General features: G+C 37.0%; 1 protein-coding gene across 1 annotated transcript in view; it reads right to left on the bottom strand.

The window, feature by feature from the left end:
- The window catches only part of MED13 (mediator complex subunit 13), a 158,701-nt gene that overhangs the window by 67,571 nt on the left and 68,503 nt on the right, over positions 1-22,627 (bottom strand). The window contains exons 16-17 of the mRNA XM_006899467.1: positions 6,101-6,268; positions 3,789-4,012 (exon numbers count right to left, since the gene is read on the bottom strand). Of these exons, the coding sequence (XP_006899529.1) occupies positions 3,789-4,012; positions 6,101-6,268 (392 nt within the window). The remainder of the gene's footprint in view (positions 1-3,788; positions 4,013-6,100; positions 6,269-22,627) is intronic.

Genomic DNA, 22,627 nt, shown 5'->3' with positions numbered 1-22,627 from the left:
TCTTTTGAAAGCAGATGGCCATCCTCCTGCTTCAGTCTCAGTTTGGAAGTTCAGTGGAAACCTGTCTACTATGTGTAACCCTTCTAGCATTTGAAATATCAATGGCATAGTTTCCACCTAACAACAATACAAAAGCCACCACAGTATGGCAAAATGACAATCAAGTGGAGACACAGAAATAAGTGGGCATAAAACGATAATCATTTTAAAATGAACAGCATATTAAAGTGTCAAGTCCACTTCAATTCATAATGACTTTATATATAAGAGAAGAAACTCTAGCCAAATCTTGAGTAATTTTCACAAACTCTGCTGTGCTTTAAGTCCACTGTAGAAATCACTAAGTCAATTCATCTCACTGATAGTCATCCATTTTTGTTTGAAGACTCTCTACTTTAGATGTCTTTCTCTGACACTGCTCCCTCCTGATAACATGCCCCAAATCTGTGAAACCAAGTCTCTCCATCCTTGTCATCCTTGTGAAAGAGCAAAATGGCTACACTCCAGACTGATCTGTTTGTTCTTTTGGCAATCTAAGGTATATTCTATACTCTTTGCCAAAAGCACAATTCAAAGGCATCAATTCTTCAGTTTTTTGTATTCACTGTCCAACTTTCATGTGAGTATGTATATATGAAATTACCATGACTTTGGACAGGTGCACCGTACACTTTAAAAGAACATTCTTACTCTAGTATTTTAAAGAGGTCTTTGACAGAAGCTTTGCCCAATGTAACTTTGTTTGATTTCAGGAATGACTGCTACTTTCCACTGGGTGTTGATTATAGATGAAATGATAATTCCTAAACAACTTCTATCTTTATCCATTTATTATGATCTGTATTTGTCAAATTGTAAATATTTTTGTTTTCTTTAAACTGAGATATAATCCATACTGAAGGCTATAGGCTTTGCCAGTTTATGTTACTGGTACGTAGGAGGCTATTGAGAAGTCTTACTCTAATTTTGACACTAAATTTCTTTTTCATGAAATCTAGTCTCTTGGATTAAATGCTTAGAAGATATATAACCCTGACACAGATCTTTCCTGATTTTAAGCCATGTAGTATCCTCTTGTTTTGTTTGAACAACTGCTTTACAGACTAATGTTAGCTGTACATCTAAACCAATATATATCCACTAGGAAAAAAACTGGGAAACAGTTAAGGATGGTCAGTTGTATCTGTCAATGTTCCCAAACGTATGTTCTGTGAACCACTGATATTTGCTCCAAGAAGCTCAATGTAAAAAAAAAAAAAAAAGAAAAAAATTGCAACAAGAGATTAAGCAAATCTACACAGGAGGTTTCCTCACAAAATGTTTAATAATCTTATATAAATAGTGATTTCTAGTGGCAAGGAGCTGCAACTACAATCCCAGAGGCCAACGGTTCGAATCCACCAGATGCTCTGCCGGGGAAGGAGGGACAATCTCCTCCTGTACCAGTCAGATCTGATTTGACGGTACACTCACATAAAAATAAAAAAAAAAAAATAAAAAAAAAAAAAAAACACCAGTGATTTCTAAAATAATAAATAAACTTAAAGACAGATTGTATATTAACTACAGAATTCTTTCTGGAAGCATTTTGCAGGACTATTCTTTTATGCAACATCTTGTTGTTAAGTGTTGATGCCCTAACCTGTGCCATCTTCAAGATATAATACACTCGAGCCCAATCTATTTTGGGTTTGGTGGTCAGTTTTTTGGTTTTTTTTGTTTGTTTGTTTTGCACTGTCAAATTGGATCTGACTGGCACAGGAGGATGTGTCAATCTATTTTGATGAGAGTATTACTCGCTTATGCTTACCCTCCACGAGACTGTTGTCTTCCCTACGAACATCCAAAAACTTCTCCAACAGGGTAAAAGGGAAGCCACAGACTGGGAAAAAGTACTTGGTAATGATATGTCAGATAAGGAACTTACATCTAGAATTTATAAAATACTTGAACACCACAAGATAAAGGTAAACAATCCAATTGAAAAATGGGCACAGAATATGGACACTTCACCATAGAAAACATTCAGATGGCCAATAAGCACATGAAGAAATGTTCCAAATCCCTAGCTCTAAGAGAGGTGCAAATCAAAACAACTATATCATCTCATCCCAGACAGAATAGCAACATTTAACAGAACAGAAAGCAAAAAATGCTGGCGAGGTTGTGGAGAAACTGGAACCCTTATTCACTGCTGGTGGAAGTGTAAAATGGTGCAACCACTACGGAAGGCAGTGTGGTGTTTTCTCAAAAAGTTGCAAATAGAGATACCATTTGACCCAGTAATTCCACTACTGGGAATATACCCCAAAGAGGCCATAACTCCCACCCAAGCAGATATACACATACCCATGTTTACTGCGGCTTTGTTCATGATAGCAAGGAGCTGGAAACAACCCAAGTGCCCATCAACAAACGAATGGATAGAGAAGCTGTGGTATATTCACACAATGGAATACTATGCTGCATTGAAAAACAAGAAACTCATGCAAGATTATTCAAAATGGGTGACCCTGGAGGACATTATGCTGAGTGAAATATCGCAGTCACAAAGGGACAAATACTGCATAGTGGGCAGGGAGAAAAGTATAACAATGAATGAATGGAAATTCAAAGTCTCTGTAGAGGAGCTCTGGTGGCCTAGTGGCAAGAAGCTGCACTGCAATCCCAGAGGAACACGGTTCGAATCCACCAGATGCTCTGCCAGAGAAGGACGCACAATATCCTCCTGTACCAGTCAGATCTGATTTGACGGTACGCGCGCGCGCGCGCGCACACACACACACACACACACACACAAAGTCTCTAAATTTTCATTAAATTAATTTTAAAAAAGACTGAAAAAATTAAAACCAACAACAACAACAAAAGAATGTTGTCTTTTTCCAAGAACCTGCACCTCTTAACATGTTCAAATCAAGGGAGATGACGTTTCACCATCCTTCAGGAGCATCAATAAGGAGCATCCTGGTTACATTTTCTCTAAGCCATTCTTAGGGAATTGTTAATTCAGATAACACATATTACACATACTTTGTAATTAAGTGGAAAATTACTAAGAAGCTAAACTAATGCAGATTGAAAATTCAGACTATAAAATAAATTAAAGATTGGATCCTCTAGCATTTATGCGAAAAGATGGGTAAGATGAATTTTATCTTTCACAGCACTTCTAACTTCGAACTGAGAACGCAAGGATGTATCCAACTGAAGAATCCCAATTCAAAAGATTAGCTAAGAATCTCTTATGAGGCAACTGAGGTCTAATGTCATAAAGAACCAGGACTAAATTTTTATAAATGATATTTTTTCCCCTAGGTATGTAACAATGCTTTCCCTTGTTTTGAAACTCTGTTCTATCCTGTGCTATCCTCACACTTTCTGACACACTTGAACCTATTGCAGCAATCATTGGTTGAGAGTTTTCCTCTCTTGCTGACCTTCCATCTTTCCAAGCATGAGGATCCTCTCCAATTAATACCCTCTCCTAGAAACATGCCCAAAGTATGAGAGATGAAGTTTTATTATCTTTGCCTCCAAGCGGCACTCTAGCTGCATTTTCTCTAGGACATATTGCTCTTTTGACAATGCACAGGATGGATTCTTTGGGCAGTTCATGGGATGGATATTCAGTACTCTTCTCCAACACAACAGCTCAAAGTCATCAATTCTGTTATTCTTATTAATTGTCCAGCTCTCAGATGCATAGCAAGTGACCAAAAAGACCAAGCATAAATACAAATCATATGGCAGTTTTAAAATTATCACTCATTTTTAAGAAAGCCTACCTCATATATTGCAGTAAGATCTCTGAAAAAGCTTTTGGCTCCATTTAACAAGGCTTCATTTTCAGGACACAGTACAACATAGGCTATATCTCTTTGAGATCCATAGGGTTCCAGCATAAGTCTCTCCCAATAAGGAAGAGCAAATGGAGAAAGCACCAGAAACTCATAATCATAACCCAACAGAAATGTGGGGATTGGCAGTGGTTCTGGGGATTCATCAGTTCCTATATAAAAAAGATGTAAGAAAATAATTAATAGCAGGATGTATAGTCTTTTTACTTAAGTCTCAAGCGTTAATAATTATTTTTCATCATAACAAAAATAAATAAATAAGTTGACTATATAAATTTAAATATTATAAAGCTCATAATATAAAGAAATTAGAAAAAATTTACAATGCACTAACAAAAGGGGTTTTTTTAAAACACATAAATGGGACCTATAAATCCCTAAAAAATTATCAATAACCTAATTTTAAAATTAGATAAAGGACATATACTGACTTTACAAGAAATAATGTGTATCTTATACATAAAAAGATGCTCCAACTCATAAGTCAAAATAAAAGTAGTAGTAACAGCAAACAATTGTATTTATTTTGTGCTATGTCCTATATAGTCAAAGTTCTTAACTCATTATTCTTTAGAAAACCCATATAAAGTAGATCTAATTATGAACTTTATTTAAGAGATGAGGAAATGGAAACAGGTAAGTTGAGTAACTTGCACAGTATTATAGTGGCAGAACTAGACTTTGAGCCTAGGAAATCTGGCATCATAGCCTATGCATTCTCCCACCAAACAATAAAGAAAACCATATTCATTCATGTACTTAGCACTCAGTGACAGGGGTTTGAGAAACTGTAGTGGTCAAAATTTAAACTGATATGTAGAGAGTCATCAGGCAATATTAAAAATTCCACAAATACTTATGCTTTAACCTAAGGATATTTGTATTACTGAGAAATAGTATCTAAAAACAGGAGACTGTTAAGATAAACTATCATATATGAAAAGGAGGGCATACAGCAACCATTTTATTTAAAAATGTTTTATAACTTTTAGGCTAATGGTGGAAATAGTTCAGTGGTGATTATTTTTATAAAACATAACTGATGGGAATGATTGTATTCACACAATGTGAAGGAAGGACAGTGTGAAACACAATTATATAAGAAATAAATTTTAAAGAAATAAAAAAATGCTCTTTATGCATTGATTAAAATGATAGCTAAATTCAGTGAAATGCAGGACAGTGTATCTAATATTTTTTTTTCATTAATAGATGAATGTGCAGTCCACTACTATTTTGGTTTCAAAAACACTATAAAAGTTTCAAGTGAAAATGTAAAACAATCTAACTATTATTGTAACCTGTATTTTTCACTAAATGTTAATTAAGGGACAGGTGTGAGTGTACGTGTGGGTGTGAAAGAGAAGAAGGAAAAAAAACCAACAAGAAATTTGAAGTATATCCATAAAGGAAAGAAAGCAATCTTATTTTTTTAAGTATATTACCTCTGTGAATAATCATCATCCAAAAAAAAGTCTCATTTAATTGTTAATTTAATTTTTAAATGTACTGCTGCTGTGCTTAATACATTCTGTACCATATAAAGAAGTCTCACTTAACTGTTAAGAACTCCTCCAAACATATTTTTAAAAGTTTAATTAAACTCAATCTTTTAGGGGTAATTTGAAATAAATATTAAGTACTCTGATTGTTCTTTCAATCACTCCTAATACCAGCTGCCAGTATATAAATTTTGATTCCTTGTGACCCAGTATTTGTCATAGTAGAACTACACACTTAACTGATTTAGTGGTTGATTTTTCAGGAGCAGACCAGAGAGGCCTTTTTTCCAATGTGCTCTGGATAGACTCGAACTTCCAATCTTCCAATTAGCTCTTGAGTACAGTAACCTTTTGTGCAAACCAGGGACTTCATCGCAGTTGACCAAGTTGACCATAAATCCACTGTGTGCCACACAATTCATTTGCTATTCTTTTCACAAAGTTTTATCTTTACTTTAAATCCTTTCTCTATTTCCAGGACTTTGTATCATTAGTATTATCCCTCACTATTCTCAAACTTTACAACGAAATACTTTTTTAGCCTTTAAAAAAAAATTATGCAGCAGAACCTTTTCTTAATATACAATCTTACCGGGAGACCAATATGTAAAGATAGATACTGGCATTCAGTCAAGTATAAGTCACAAAAATGTTTAGGGAAAATCTATGAAGAAATTCTTATTGGGCACAGAAACATAAGGACTGATACAAAATCATTACTATTATTAACTCTCTTACCGTAAGAGCCTCGGCCAGCCATTTTATGAAACTGTTGCCAAGTGAGAGGACCTTGAACCCCCCAAGGCCTTACTGTTCTTTTTTTCTGAATAGCATCCTGAAGAACTGGTTGAAGAGAAAGGAGCATTCGAAGTATATCCTGTGAGCATGGCATACTCACATCTATAACTATAAAAACAAGATCAAAAGTAAGAATTGCTACTGCCAATACAAAGAAATAAAATTTTAAGATAATATACCTAGGGAACTTCAGTTATCATGATGATTAAGTGTTTGCTCATGCAGACAACTATATTAAGTTATACATAAAATGAGCTCTCACGAGAAAAAAAAAATTATAGCCAAGGAGACAAATAATAAAAGTCATTTTAAGCCTTCTTTTAAAATACAGCAATTTATTAGCTATAACTCATTTATAAAGAATAGCATTTCTCTCCCACTGTGCTTGTATTGGAGTAAGCTGTAAATTGTATTCCTTAATTACAAACACTATGGTAAAGCGTCTGATTCAAAAGCTTGGGTGCCATGATTAAAATTGAATTTTGTGAAAATAGTGGGTTGTTATATCTCTATAATACAAAAGTTACACATTAACAGATTAAATTACTCACACATATGTGCTATGTTATCAACTGTTATTTTATAAAACTAGATTTATAGACTGTAAAATAGCATGACCCTGCCTATGTAGCCAACTGTCAAAATACTGTTCTTAAATGTTGAGTGACTAAGAAACTACTATAGTAATAGTGTGTTGTTTCTGTCCCCATTTTAGCTCTATCATTAAAACTGCTGAGTATATTGTAACATTAAATTATTCCACTTTAATTCATTATTACTTTTGCTAATTAATAGTGGCCTGGCTTTAGAGAACAAGATGTAATTTAACTTGAAATACATTGTTTAAGAACGATTATCCTTAACTAAACTATTATAGTAATTAAGTTAGCCTATGAGGTGTAGTGAATCACTTAACAGGGTCCTCCTAGCCACTGTCTCTGTTACTTACATATAAAGAATGAGCACAACTATGCAAATAGGGAGTGGTGATTCCCCCAAGAGGATAGGACAGCCTTGCTGATAACGCATATAAGATGCACAGAATCCCAGTGAGGGGTGAGGTCATGCAAATAAAGTATATAAAACTGTAACAAAACAACTGCCAGTTTTGCTATCCTGCTAGGCTTAAAGGGAGCCAAAAGCCTAAGATAAAAGTAGGAACTTCACTACTCAAACACCACATTTTTTGGATCTAGGGTTCTTGTACTGAGAACTTCTTAAACCCAAGGGACAGAAAGAGCTATGACACCAAAAATGGCAAACATGACAGAATTCCATTGCAAATAAACAGCAGAAGACTGCATGAGATGATATAGTAGGTTTCTGGCCTACCAAGCAAGGAATAGTAAGCATGTTGATTCACTGAGCCAGAGCTTTGTTGTTTCATTTGTTTGATTTTTTTTTTTTAAATTTTTAAATTTTTTTTTGTTGTTTTTGTTTTCTCCTCCTTGTTGGGTACTGATGAATTAGATCTGACTGGCACAGGAGGTGACTGCCCTGCCTTCTCCAGTGGAGCATCTGGTAGATTCGAACCGCCTGCCTTCGTGATTGCAGTGCAGCTTCTTGCCACTAAGCCACCAGAGAACCCTCACTGAGTTAGAGGGAGGAGCACCTTACTTTCACACAGTGGGTCTGCTAGCAGAACTGTGTGGCTGGCTCTGGGTACTTACTTATCAGCAAAAAGAGCTCTGTAGTTGTAAAAACAGAAAGGAGGCTAGGAAAAGGACAGAGATGAGATTTGTCCTGAGAGGGAGCTAAGAGGAATCCCACTGGCTGAAAGTGACTGAAAAGGTGTCTTGAACTGATGAAGGAGACTACATGCTTCCTAATCCTGATCCTGAGTTGTAACTTTTTGATTCTTATCCTGAGTTAACAACTCTAATAAACCTCCTAACTGTAGGCATGATCTGTACAATAAATTATTGAACGCAGGAGAGAAGCAAATTGTTGCGGGAAAGACAGCTGGTATAAGAACTGGTAAAAGGTTAGGTTAGAGAGAGGAAGAGGTATGTCTGAAAATCATAAAAATCATTATACTTGGGCTGATAGTGATGTTCTTGGTTTTTTCTACTCCCTCTTATAAAGTTAGAAGAGGAAATCTGATGCTGTGCTACCATTTTTACAGTCTAGTACTGGTATAATAGATACACAAAGCAATGGAATAGAATTGAAAGTCCAGAAATCATTTCATACAACCTTGTCTTTCAATACCATACACACAAATCAATTAAAAATAGATGCAGAGCCTAAGTGTGACAACTAAAACCATTAAATGCTTAGACGAAAAAGAAAAGGGAAGGGACCCAGTGTTTCACAATAGGTTGTAATATACAGTAACAAAAGCTTTAGCTACAAAAGACAAATAGACAACTTGAGAGACTTCATATAAATATTTTTATACGTCAAACAACTTTATCAACCATATGAAAGACAAATGTCAGACTGGATAAACATTCAGGAACTATGTATGTACTAAAGGTTAAAAATAAAAAATATGTGTGTGAATACACACACAAAACTAGCAGTAAAAACAACAAGACAAACAACAAATCAAAACAGAAAAGACCTAAAGCAGATATTCAAATACTCAAACAACCACAAGTACATGAAAAGATACTCCAGATCACTAGCCATTGGAGGTGGGGGGTAGAAACCCCAAACAAATCAAAAAACAAAACACAAAAAACCAAACCCGCTGCCTAACTTTCTCTCAAGGAGCAGCCAGTGGATTAGAATTGCTCAACTTTTTTCCAAGAGTAAAATTGGCAGCAATCACCAGAACTCCTTCACTAGCCATTAATGTTATTGTTATATGCCACTGAGCTATCTGTGATTCATAGTGACTTTATGCACAATAGCTCTGAAATCTGCCCTGTCCTGAGCTAATCTGTCTCCAACACACTTAGTCCCATTACTCCAGCTACTGTGTGTCAATCTATCTTAACCAGGGTCTCCTTCCCTGCACTGTCCCTCTACCCTTCCATGCATGATATATTTCTCCAAGGACTGGTCCATCCTAGCAACATGCTCAAAGTATGTGAGATGGAGCTTTAAAATCCTTGCCTTCAAAGAGTAATCTGGTTTCACCTTCTCCAGGACAGATCTGTCTGTTTTGTTTTTTTTTTTTAATTTTTTTTATTTTTTGTGTGCGTGTACCGTCAAATCAGATCTGACTGGTACAGGAGGAGATTGCCCCTCCTTCCCCGGCAGAGCATCTGGTGGATTCGAACCACGCACCTCTGGGATTGTAGTTGTACCTTCTTGCCACTAGGCCACCAGAGCTCCCCCTGTCTGTTCTTTTTAAAGTCCGTGTTATGTTCAATTGTTCAATACTCTTCTCCAGTAGTACCACAATTCAAAGGCATCGACTCTTCTTCTGTTATCCTTAGTCACTGATCCAGTGACTGATACATATATTTCAAGTAACTGTGAAGACCATGGTGTGCCTCTTAGCCTCTAGACTGCTGACATCATTGCTCTTCAGCACTCTGAAGAGCTTCCCAACAGCCAATTTTCCCAATGCAATTCATTAAGTTTCCTAACTAGTGGTGCCAAGAGTGTTGATTATGGAACCAAGCAGGCTGAAATCATTAACAATCTCAATCTCTTTTCCATCTATCATGGTACTGCCAATTGGCCCAGTAATGAGAATCACTGTTTTCTTGAAGTTGAGCTTCAATCCATATTCAAGACTGCTGCAGTCCTTGATCTTCTGCAGCAAATGCTTCAGTTTCTGCTCAGTTTCGGTAAGCAAGACTGTATTATCTGCATAATACAATCTTTTGTTGAATCTTCCTTCAGTCCTGCTGCTATTCACATTCCTCATAAAGTCCAGTCTCCTGGATAGTATGTTCCATATAAAGATTGAAAAGATACAGAGAAAAGATGCATCCCTGAAGCACTCTCTTCCTGATTTTGAACAATGCAGTGCTTCCTTGCTCTGTTCTGAGGATTGCTTTGTGGTTTTGCATAAGGACAATCAAGTGTTATGAGATTTTTATTCTTCTCAAGGTTAGCCACAATTCGTTGTGACCCACACAGTCAAATCGCATTTGTACAGTCAATTAAACACAGACATTCCTTTGGTACTCTCTGCTTTCAGCCAAGATCCATCTGACATTAGCTTTAATATATATTGTCTCTAGTGTCATGGCCTCTTCCAATCCTAGCTTTTATTTCTGATAGTTCTCTGTCAATGTACTGTTCAGTCTCTTTTGGATAGTCTTCAGCATGATTTTGCTTGTGTGTGACATTAGTGATACCTGTCTGACAATTACTCCACTCTGTTTATGAGATAGCACCTCACCCCTATTAGAACTGCAATCATTTAAAAAAAAAATGGTAAACAGTAAGTGTTGACAAGGTTGTGAATAAAATGGAAAAGTCATTCCAGAAAGCAGTCTGGTGGTTTCTCAAAAATAGAAGCCTTAGGATCACAGTACTAGGAGACATCAAGGTCAAATGGCACAATACAGTTCACAAAGACAATATCCTACAAACTACTGTGATGAGTACTGACTAGGTGTTAAAAAAGCTAGTGAGCAGTAATTGGTCTCTCCTGCACAGAACAAAGAATAATGGGGCAAACAAAGATGTACTGAAACAATTAGTCAGTCCAAAGGATTAAAGGGTCTCATGAAACTTAACTTTCATTACCTGGAGACCAGTTAGACTGACTATACTAAAAGAGATCACAGTAGAAGATACTAGGTAGAGTAAGAGATGATGTGGAATGAAACAAAAAAAACCCTATAAACGGCCAGGTTTTTTTGTCTAATAGAGACTGGTAGAACCCTATAGCCCTTCATCACCTTCAAACCTGGAACAAAAAATCTCAAAGTTCAGCTTTCAGACTAACAACAGACAAGACTACATACAAGATGAAAAATAGGAATAGGGAGCCAAAAGGCAGCATTTTCCTGAAGATTTAAAAAAGGGAGAGGTGAAGTGGAATTGAATATAGAATTATTCCATGCACTCCCAATACTAGATTTATTATAGGCATACTCAAATGATGGCAAGGCAAAACCTTAAATAGAAACCTGTATGTAGGACAGGGTTTACCGAAACATTTTTCACAGTAGTCAAAAGGCAAGAACAACAGAAATGTCTACCAACAGATGGATAAACAAAATGAATTATTATGCAGCCACAAACGGAAAAGAAGTTCTGATATATGCTACATTACGGATGAACACTGTAAACATTATGCTAAGTAAGGCACAAAAGGTGATACACTCTATGAATTAATCAAATATATAGAAATTCAATATTATGAATGGTGAACAAAAATGGGGTTTTTTTCTGTTAAAAAAAGATCTCTCCTGCCCACCTAGCATGTACAGATGTGTGGATGAGCAGGGAAGGATTGCTGGATAGAGGAGAAGGGAGTCATTAGTTATTAGGACCACTGACTTGCTGACTTGGCCTTATGTGGGGGCTAGGGCTGAGTAAGGAGACTAACAGATCTGAAACGCAGGGAGAAGTGTGGGCTCCTTAACTTGCAGCTGATGCCCATTTGAATCTAACCATGGATGGCTGGGGATGAGGTCATCAGAAACCAACCATATTTAGAGAAGATGATCCATGCTGTGAGCTAGAGCAACCGCTGTAACCTGATGGACTGGATTTTACTTGTGGATGCAGATGCTCAAAGTTTCCAAGTTGAACACAGGATTCTTCAGCAAAAGCTACATGCTTTTTCCCTCCTTTGAGCACTGGTTTAATAGGGATGAGCAAATAAAAAATTGACTATCTAAAAGTGGGTTATTAGGGCATGAGGCATGAAGGAGCTGGTTTACACATTTTTATGACTGTTGATACCTGACTTAGAGGAAGATTCATCAACAATCTATGTTATGCCGATGACACAACCTTGCTTGCCAAAACTGAGAAGGACCTGAAGCATTCACTGCAGAAAGTCAAGGACTGCAGTTTTCAGTATGGGCTGAAGCTCAATATCAAGACATAAATTCTCACTGGGCTAACTGGCAGGATGATGATAAATGGAGAAGAGACTGAGGTTGTTAACAATTTTCATTTGCTTGACTCCACAATCAATACTCTTGGTACCAGCAACTAAGAAATCAAAAGATGAAGTGCTCTGGGGAAGGCTGCTGGGGGAAAAGAACTTTCAAGAGTGCTAAAGAGCAAAGACTTCAGTCTAGAGACTAAGGTACACCTAATTCAGGTCATGAACTTCACAAATTCTTTATATGCATGAGAGCTGGACAAAGATGACAGAAGAATTTATGCCTTTGAGTTGTGGAACATACCATGGACTGCTAAGAGGGCAAACAGGTTTATCCTAGACAGGGCAAACCAGGCTGTTCCTTGGAGGCAAGGATTTTGAAATTCCGTCTCACAAACTTTGGGCATGAGGCCAAGAGGACTGGTCTCTGGAGAAGACATGCTTGGAAGGGTAGAGGGTCAGTGCAGGAAAGGAAGACCTCTGGATGAGACGGACTGACACAGTAACTGGGATAACTGAGGTAGGTATGTCAGAGATAGTGAGACTGGCTCAGGATTAAAGCAGAATTCAGACCCATTGTACATATGGTCGCTAAGAGTCCCAGGTGACTCAATAGCACATTATAGCAACAACAACAATAAAAATACAACAACAACAACAGTTATTAGTAGGATGATTTGAAGGGGGAAAAATAATCTCCACAATATACATGAATAAAATGTAAATGAAAGACTGTGTAAAACACTATATCATGAAACACAATGTATATGGATAAAAATACTAAAAAAAACCCCCTTACATACAACACACACATAGCCTCCTCTCTCCTCCCCAAAGATAAGTAAAAGGAAGCTTGGATGACATAGTGTGTCACATGTTATAGCGTTAATTAAAAGGTCAGCACTTCAAATCCACGTCACTCCTCAGGAGAAAAAAAGGGTAGTCAGTCTCCTATAAAGAGTTAAAGCACCACAGACCCAACAGAGTCAGTATGAGTTAGAATCAATTAATTAGCAATGGGTTAGTGGGTATAAACTATGAACTAAATTGGCAGTATGTTGTTGCTAGATGCTGTTGAGTCGATTATGACCGTGCTCTGTTCTGTGCCATCCTCATCATCTCTGATATACTCAAGCCCATCTTAAAGTCACTGCGACAATCTATCTCTAAGGGTCTTTCATTGAATCTCCACCTTTCCAAGCATGGTGTGCTTTCCAAAGACTAATGCCTCCTAACAACATGTCCAATGTATGCGTGATGGAGTTTCACCATTTTTGCCTATATTCATCCCTACTCAAGATCTTGCAGGTCAAAACCAACACATATATAGATACACATACACACACACATTTGTATTTGTGTGCGTGCGCGCATGTGCGTGCTGTAATAGGTACAAAGAATGAAAAATAAAATCTAAGCTGAAGCCTGGTTAAGACAACAGATTAAAAAATACGTGTAATAATGTTTAGGTGCCATCTCAAGAAAAGGATCAAACTGAGAGTCAGTTCAAAATGAACCCTCAAATTTATGCTCAATTGATTTTTCACAAAGGTATCACTGATAATTCAATGGAAAGTAAGTTTTTCAATGATACTAGAACACTTAGTTATACACATGAAGAAAATAAAGCTGGACTCACAGTCATTTACTTACGGTCCATCAGAGTTATAATGAATTACACTCAGTTATAGTATCTGGTTTATAATATTTTTGGTATATCTAATCATTAGTACAGTAACCAGGACAATGGTGGTAGATGTGTTGGAGTCAGTGAGATTGGCTCAGGACAGGGCAGGCGACTCAACATCACATCATAACAACAACAAAAACAAATAATAAGGGAGCACTGGTGGCTAGTGTTAAGAAAGCTTAGTGTTAAGAGCTCTTGCAATCCGAAGGAATGTGGTTCACATCTGCCAGCTGCTCCGGGGGAGAAACATGGATAATCTCCTCTCATGTGATTAAAATGTCTTTGAAAACCTACTGGAGGGTCAGCTATGGGTCAGTTCCAACTCGACGGTCCTCAATAACAATCATTAGTAGGGAGTTCTACTGGCCTAGTGTTAAAAAGCTATACTGCAATCACAAGGGCAGGTAGTTCAAATCCATCAGCTGCTCTGCGGCCGGAGAAGGATAGGCAATCGCCACCATGTGATATTCTGCCTCTGAAAACTTGCTGGAGGGTCAGCTAATGGGTCAGTTCTGGCTCAACACACACAACAACCACCACCACAACAGAACAATTCTTAATAAGTGCATGCTAGTGGTAAGAAGTTACATTGCCAACCCAAAGGTAAGCAACTGAAATCCACCAGCTGCTCCACATGAGAAAATTGGCAATCTCCTCTTTACCCACCTCATGTGATTTGTACATCAGAGGATGTGTACAGCCTCTGAAAACCCGCTGAAAGGTCAGTTATAAATCAGTTCCAATTAAATGGCAATGAAAATGAGAGAGAGAGAAAAAAAAAATCACTGCTGATGTTATCACTCTCAAGTGTTCACTTAAATGTCCCATGGGGTTTTCAAGGCTGAACTATTTATGGTAGTTGACCGTACCATGTATCTCCCATGGAGCAGCCTAACCATCAGAGCCCCTCACTGTTGGATAGCAGGTTATTATAAATGTCTCAGGAATACCTATGTCAAGTGGTAGAACGAAGGTTATAAAGATAAACTTGGTATGCTCAGTAGCACATGGCATATCTTTTAAAAAGTTTGCAAACAGCATGTAAGAAGTAACTATTTGTCTATTTCCACTTGGAGGAAAGGAGAATAAAGGAAACAGAAGATTTAAGAAAGTTAACTGTTAAAGGATTAATGGCCTATATAAATCAGAGTTTCCTCTAACCTGAAACAAGGAGAACTAGAAGGTGCCTGGCTATACCACCTTGCTGAATAGGAGGACTACAGCAAAAGGTCTTAGTCCACATGGGTAAAAAAATGCAGAAAAAAATTAACATAAAAATGAAGAAAAAAGTAATTGTGGAAGAACCCCTGAGATTACTTTCCTTTGACAATCTCCTAATTTGAAACTCAAGAGTCAAAGAAGTCCCTTCTGTACACTTTCACCTAAAGCACAATAAAATGTTAAAAGTTAATTAAATATTTAATATACATATCAACAAATTATAATGGAGCTGTTAAAATGTAACGTTCCTCAATGTAAATGTTCAACATTTTTAAGAGGTAATATATGACTAAAGTCAGTGTCACTGAAGGAAAAAGTCCAAGCTGCACTGATGAAAAATAAAAGGTTTCAGGAACTGACAGCATAGCAACTGCAATGTTTCAACAAATGGTTGTAAAGGTAAAAGCAATTTACTTATGCATGCTAAAAAATGTGGGAGACAGCTACTTAGCTAATCAACTGGAAGAAACCCAAATCTGTACTGCTTCCAAAGAAATGTGATTCAAGAGTGCAGAAATTCTCAAACAGTATCCTTAATATCACACAAAAGTAAAGTTTTTTTTTGGTTTTTTGGTTTTTTTTAAATTTTTTATTATTTTTGTGTGAGTGTACCGTCAAATCAGATCTGACTGGTACAGGAGGAAACTGTCCCTCCTTCCCCGGCAGAGCATCTGGTGGATTCGAACCGTGTGCCTCTGGGATTGTAGTTGCAGGTCCTTGCCACTAAGGCCACCAGAGCTTCCCTAAAAGTAAAGTTTTGCTGATGCTAATGTGGTGAAAAAAACCCAAATTTCAAAGCCAAAATCTCAAAAAGCAAAAAGAAAAAGCTTCTGCCACAGTACATTGTCAGAACTGCCATAAATTCTAGTCAGATTCAGAAGAGACTCGAGAATAGGGGAAATCACTGCTAATGTCTGATAGATCTTGGCTAAAAGCAAATAGCAGAAAGATGTTTACCTGTGTTTTATTAATTATGCAAGAGCATTCAACTGTGTGAATCATTAACAAATGATGGATAACAATAAGAAAAGGGATTCCAGAATACTTAATTGTGCACACAGGGAATCTGTACATAGATAAAATAGTAGCTGTTTGAAAAGACCATGGAGATACTGACTACATGGTTTAATTAAAATCAGGAAAGATGAGCATCATTTCCCAAACAAGGGATGTATCTTTTCACCATACATATTCAATATGTAAGGAGTCATGGTGGCCTCATGATAAGGAGTTGTGCTGCCAACGCAAAGCCAGGTGGTTTGGGCTCACCAGCTGCTCTGAAAGAAAACAATGGGCAATCTCCTCTTATGAAATCTATATCCTTGGGAAAATCTCCTGGAGGATCACCTATAAGTTAGTTCTAACTTGAAGGCATTTAACAACAAAATTCAGTATATATACTAAGCAAATAATCTGAGAAACTAGACATGAAGAAGAGCAAGGTAGAAGGATTGCAGGACAGTTCATCAACAATCTGAGAAGCATAATAAATTAGAAAAGAATGACACTGTTAAGAATTTACTGTACATGGGTCTATAATCAGTGCCCACAGATGTAGTTGTCAAAAATTCAATGTTCTGGGGGTGGGCAGGGAGAAAAGAGCAACAATAAATGACTGGAAATCCTAAATCTCTCTAAACTTTCATTAAAATTAATATTAAAAAAATTCAATGTACTGCATTGGGCAAACCTGCTGAAAAAGACCTAATTTAGGTACTAAAGTACATTTGGTTCTATTCATGTATTTTCAATTTCCTCAAACACATGCAAAACCTGGACAATAAATAAGGAAGACTAAAGAACTAATGTCTTAGAGTAAGGTACTTTTATCTTCATGTTTTTTCCCACTGAATATCCTGTGGACTACTAGAAGTCAAAATAAATCTGTCCTGCAGGAAGTAATGGCTAGAATGCTCTTTAGAAGGGAGAATGGCAAAATTACATCTCACATTATTTTGGCCATACTATCAGGTGAGATTAGTTCCTGGAGGGATAGCCTACTTGCTAACGTAGGTGGTCAGCAAAGAAAAGTGACTTACAATGAGAGATGGCTGCAGTTCACTGTTGTACATAGGACCACTATATGAGGTGGAACCAACACAACAGCATTTAACAATTAGAGCTTATGTTAAATATTTAAAACTTGCATTTTTACTGAGACCAGTTCCATAGTTTTAATACTGACACACTATCAAGTAAAGAAAAAAAATTAAAAGCATTTAATATCTAAACTATTCCTCTGAATTTAATCTCCAAATTTTATTTGGCTGCCTCTTTCCCAATGTTTCCCTCCTTTGTAATTAGTCCCATACCATTCATCCAATTGCTCAAGCTATTTCCTGATACCTTATCTTTCGTTATTAAGTGTCAGCAAAAACAGAAGGTTCTAGTTCTCAAATATTCTGGGGATGTATTATTACTCATACCCACGTCTTTCCATATTTGTTAAAGCTACTGTAGGTCACTTTGTCTACCACAAAATGTCTCCAATTGCTCTATCTACTTTTACATCCCACTAGAATTTGACACCACCTCCTACTCCACACACTAGTCCTTATAGAAAAGCCAGTGATCTTTTTAAAAAAAAGGGAGGAAAAGAACATTGTTCAAAATCACCCAATAGCTTCCCATTATATTTAACACACTGCCGTACACTTAAACTGATGACTGTGCTTAGAAACACATTTTTTTTTTTGCCGTCATTTGCGGCAACGGCAATGTGTTTAACTACAAAGTCTGTAATTAATCCTTAAGATCGATCATATATAAGCTTTTGATGCTCAATCATCTCTTGGATTTCACACCCCTTATCAGTTTCCCCACAATGCGCATTAGTCTGCTTGTGGCTCTCCAAAATTATCAAACATATTACCACCTCAGGATTTTTGCACTTTTAATTGTCTAAAAGATTCTTCCCTCAGTCACATATCTAACATTCTAATTTTTATGTATGTCTTTTTCTTATGCTACCTCTTCTTTAATACCTTCTTTGACTTTATAGCTAAAATAGAACATGCTTGTCTTTCTCCATTTTCTTATTCCTTTGTTTTTGTCAGTATCTAATAATTCTGTTTATTATGTCATCCCTACCAGACCATAAATAGAAAAATAAGGAATATATCCTTATTCTTCAAGGTGGCTTAACAAATCTTGGGCGTTCTGGGTTTGCGATTTAATTCCAATGGTTTATGTGTCTGTTACTGTACCAATACCACACTGTTTCATTTTGTTTTTTAAAGGCTGTTTAAGTCTATATAACGGCTTGTCTTGCTGAGAATACCAGAAGAGGTTAGACTTCTTTAACTATGGCAAGTGCAAATTGTTACAATACCATGCTGTTTTGGTTACAGTGGCTGTGTAGTAGGTTTTGAGATCAGGGAGTTCTATGCCCATTTAATTTTTATTCTTCATAAGAACTTTGCTTTTTTCAGGGTCTCTTTTCCTTTCCAAATAAACTTTCCAACTGTCTTTTCTCTGATAAATTAGTTTGGTTTCTGTATTGGGATTGTGCTGAACATGTAAATTGCTTTGGTAGCATTTTTACTATGTTCAGTGTTCCTATCCATGAATACTTTTTCCACATAGTTCGATGTCTTATTGTTTCTTGTTATAGTGTTTTATAGTTTTCTTTACAAAGGTCCTTGCAGTTTCTAGTTAGATTTACTCCCCTAGTATTACGTCTTGTGGTTGGCTACTATAAATGGTACTGCCTTCTTAGTTTCCTTTACCGTGTTTTCTCTGCTGTTGTATAGAAATCCCACTGACACTTGTACACTGATCTTGACACTTTGCTAAACTGATCAAAAGTCCAACAGTATTTTCTGTTTAGTTTTTGGTGGTTTATTTGTATATCATATTATATTTTATCATATTATCTGCACAGAGTGGCAGTTTTACCACCTCTCTGCCAATCTGGATGCTTCTTATTTCCTTTGCTTGTTGTATTGCCCTTCCAAAACAATACTGAATGTTGTTAGGTGCCATCAAGTTGAGTACAACTCACAACTACCTTATTAACAGCCAACTTGAACCTTGCCCTATTTTGTGCCATCCTCATCAAGCCCATTGCTGAAATCATGTCAATCCATCTTATTGGGTCTTTCTTTCCTTCGCTGACCCCCTATTTCTCCAAGCATGATTTCCCTCTCTCAAGAAGCTACCTGTCCAAAGTATAAAAGACAAAGCTTCACCACTTCTTCAGCCAAGTAGTACGCTGGCTGCATCCTCTCCAAGACATATCCATTCTCTTGGCAGTCCATGGTATATTCAGTACTATTCTCTAGTACCATAATCCAAAAGCATCAATTCTTCTGTCATCTTTTTTCACCGTCCAGCTCTCTGAGGCATAGCCAGCCAGAGATTGAGAAGATCAAGGCCTGAATTAGGCACACCTTAGTCTTCAAACTGACATCATTCTACTTCAGCTCTGTGGACAGCTCTCTTGATAGTGGACTTGACCAATACAATATATGTCTCCTGACTTCCTGAGTGCTGACACCATATGTGTTGATTGCTGATTCCAAGATAAAACTGTTGACAGCTTCAATTATTTCTACATCTATCATAATGTTGCCAGTCTTCTGGTGAGGACTTTTGTTTTCTTGATGTTGAGATGCTTTCCATAACAAAAACTACAGTCTATGATCTTTTCACAAGTGCCTCCAGTCCTCCTCACTTTCAGTATGGTTGTATCATCTGCATAACAAAGGTTACCTATGAGTTTTCCTTTGATTCTGATGCCACATTCTTCCTCAGAGTCTGGCTTCTAGAATTATTTGCTCTAAATACAGATTAAATAGGTATGGATACAACCCTGATGCACACTCTTCACGATTTTAAAGCATACAGTGTTCCCTTGCTCTAAGTATAGGTTTCACATAAGCAAAGTTAAGGGTTCTGGGATTCCCAATCTTCTCAATGTCACCCATAATTTGTTATGACCCATAAAGTCCAATGCCTTTGCATAGTCAATTAAGCACAAATAGACATTCTTCTGGTATTCTTTACTTTTAGCCAGTATCCATCTGACATTAACAATGCTATCCCTCGTGCCAATGCCTCTTCTAAAATACTGCCTGGATTTCTGGAAATTTCCTATCTGTATCCTGTTCTAGCCATTTTTTAATAATCTTAAGTAGTATTTTGCCTGCATATAATACTAATAATATTGTTCAATAATTTCCACATTCTTTTGGATCATCTTTCTTGGGGACAGAAACAAACAGGGATATCTTCCAGTCAGCTGGCCAAAACTTTCTGGCATAAACTGAGTGTTGAAAGTGGGTATCATGTCTAGTTCCTGTTTGCGAGTGAAATGTCTTTAGTCTTTCTCCACTGCAAATGATGCTGGATTTTGGTTTGGAGTTGTTTTTGTTTTAGATTTTTAATGTAAGTTTATAGAGGACATGGATTTCCATTCATTCACTGTTGCACATTTTCCTCCCTGCCCACTCTTCCTCACCAGTTCACTTTTCTCTTTGGAAAAAAAATAAAATAAAATTCTTTCACTGTTATACAAGTCCCCCTCCCAAGTCCAGCTCTTACTCTGGACTACTATCATGCAAACATCTCATCATATATTCTGTTTAAGCAGTGCTCTCCCTCATTTGTTCTAATGCAGTGAACATTATTTATCCTCTCTTTTCTTAGTTTTCCCCCAACCCGATGTCAGTCCTGTTTTATAACAGTGGCATTATGCAGTATTTGTCCTCGTGACAGATATTTCACTCAGCATAATATCCTCCAGGGTCATCCATTTTGTATATTTCATGAGTTCCTTGTTTTTTTAATGCTGCATAGCATTCCACTGTGTGACTACACCACAGCATCTCTTGTTTGTTGGGTTGTTTGCATCTCTTTGCTAATTGTGAATAATGCAACAATAAAAATGGGTGTGCACTGGATTTTTATTTTGCAGATCTACTTTTCACTATGTGGAAGAAATTAACTTCTATTCCTATTTTCTAGAGTGTTCTAATCAGGAAAGGCTGTTTGGGTTTTGTCAAAGGCCTTTTCTATAATCCCCTATGTACATCAAAAATTTACCAACAGAAAAATCCTACCTGTAGTTTAGTGGGTAAGGTGTTGAGTTGTACTGTCAACCCAGAACCTTACCAATAGGGTGAAAAGAAACCCTACAAACTGGGTAAAAAACATTTGGCAATGACATTTCAGACAAGGGTCTCATAACAAAAATTGATAGAACACTACAGGGCTTCCACAAGAAAAAGCTGATAACCCAGTAACAAAAAGAGTAAAAGACATGAAAAGACTTTTCACAAAGGAAAACAGCATAAGACACATGAAGAAATGATCAAAATCACTGGCAATTAGTGAGATGCAAATCACAACAATGAGATACCATTTCATTCCAGTAATAGTAGCAGCAAAGTTTAACAGAACATCAAGCAATAAATGTTGGAGAGGATGTAGCAAGGTTGGAACTTTCATACACTGCTGATGGGAATGTAAAATGGTACAATTACTCTAAAAGGCAGTTTGGCATTTCCTCAAAAAGCTGAAAACAGAAATCCCCTATGACCCAGCTACTGGACTGCTAAGGAACATACTCCAAGCAAATGAGAACTGAGACACAACTAGAGAGATGTATGTCTATATTCATAGCTGGAAACATGAGTGACATCCACTTCCTAAAAAACATGTCTCTGGAAACTCTATGAACTTTGATAGATGTCGATGGTTGTAGAGGGGCTTTAGGCCTTTTATTCATGGGGTCATCACTATGAGTCGTGCTTGAATCGAAGGCAAGAAAACAACAGCAACATTCATAGCAGCGCTATTCACAATAGCCAAGAATATGGAAACAGTTCAAATGCTCATCAACAAACAACTAAAACTGTGGTAGAGTCACACAGTAGACTATTATGCAGCACTAAGCAGAAGCAATTTTGTAAAATATCATGTAACATAGGAGAGGTCTGCTGAGTGAACTCAGGCTCACACAAATACTACGTAAGATCATTAATTGTAAAAACAGAAAGATAACTAATTAGTAAGATGTGTATAAATCCAAAAGGAGAAGGGGAAAAGAGGACAGGGTCGGAAAAAGGGGAACTGTGGAAATCACTAGGATAACAGAGTTCTGTGGGTGGGCTGGGGAGAAGAGAAAATGGGAAAGATTCAATGGGGACTTGAAAGGATCGTGTTAGTAATAGGCATAGGTCAGTGGTAACATTATATGGGATGCAGTGTATATGAATGATTGTATGAAAAACAATATGAGGGATTGTATATGAAACACAACATGAAGCAAGGTAAATTAATTATTGTATGAACATCAATGAATTTTAAAATCCTAGGTGTTTCAATAAATAGTTAAAGAATGTCAAATAAAAGGTACCATCAATATTCTAGTAATTAAGTCATGAAGAGTATCTTTTATCCTTTTTCAAAATGAAAAATTACAGACCAGGGGAGCTCTGGTGGCCTAGTGGCAAGAAGCTACAACTACAATCCCAGAGGTGCGTGGTTCGAATCCACCAGATGCTCTGCCGGGGAAGGAGGGGCAATCTCCTCCTGTACCAGTCAGATCTGATTTGACGGTACACGCCCACAAAAAATAAAA

The sequence above is a fragment of the Elephantulus edwardii genome, unplaced genomic scaffold, assembly GCF_000299155.1.
Source record: "Elephantulus edwardii isolate Elephantulus edwardi_28Jun2011 unplaced genomic scaffold, EleEdw1.0 scaffold00257, whole genome shotgun sequence".
NCBI lineage: Eukaryota > Metazoa > Chordata > Mammalia > Macroscelidea > Macroscelididae > Elephantulus > Elephantulus edwardii.
The sequence above is the reverse complement of the archived record's forward strand: the minus strand, read 5'-3'. Positions and strand labels throughout refer to the sequence as shown.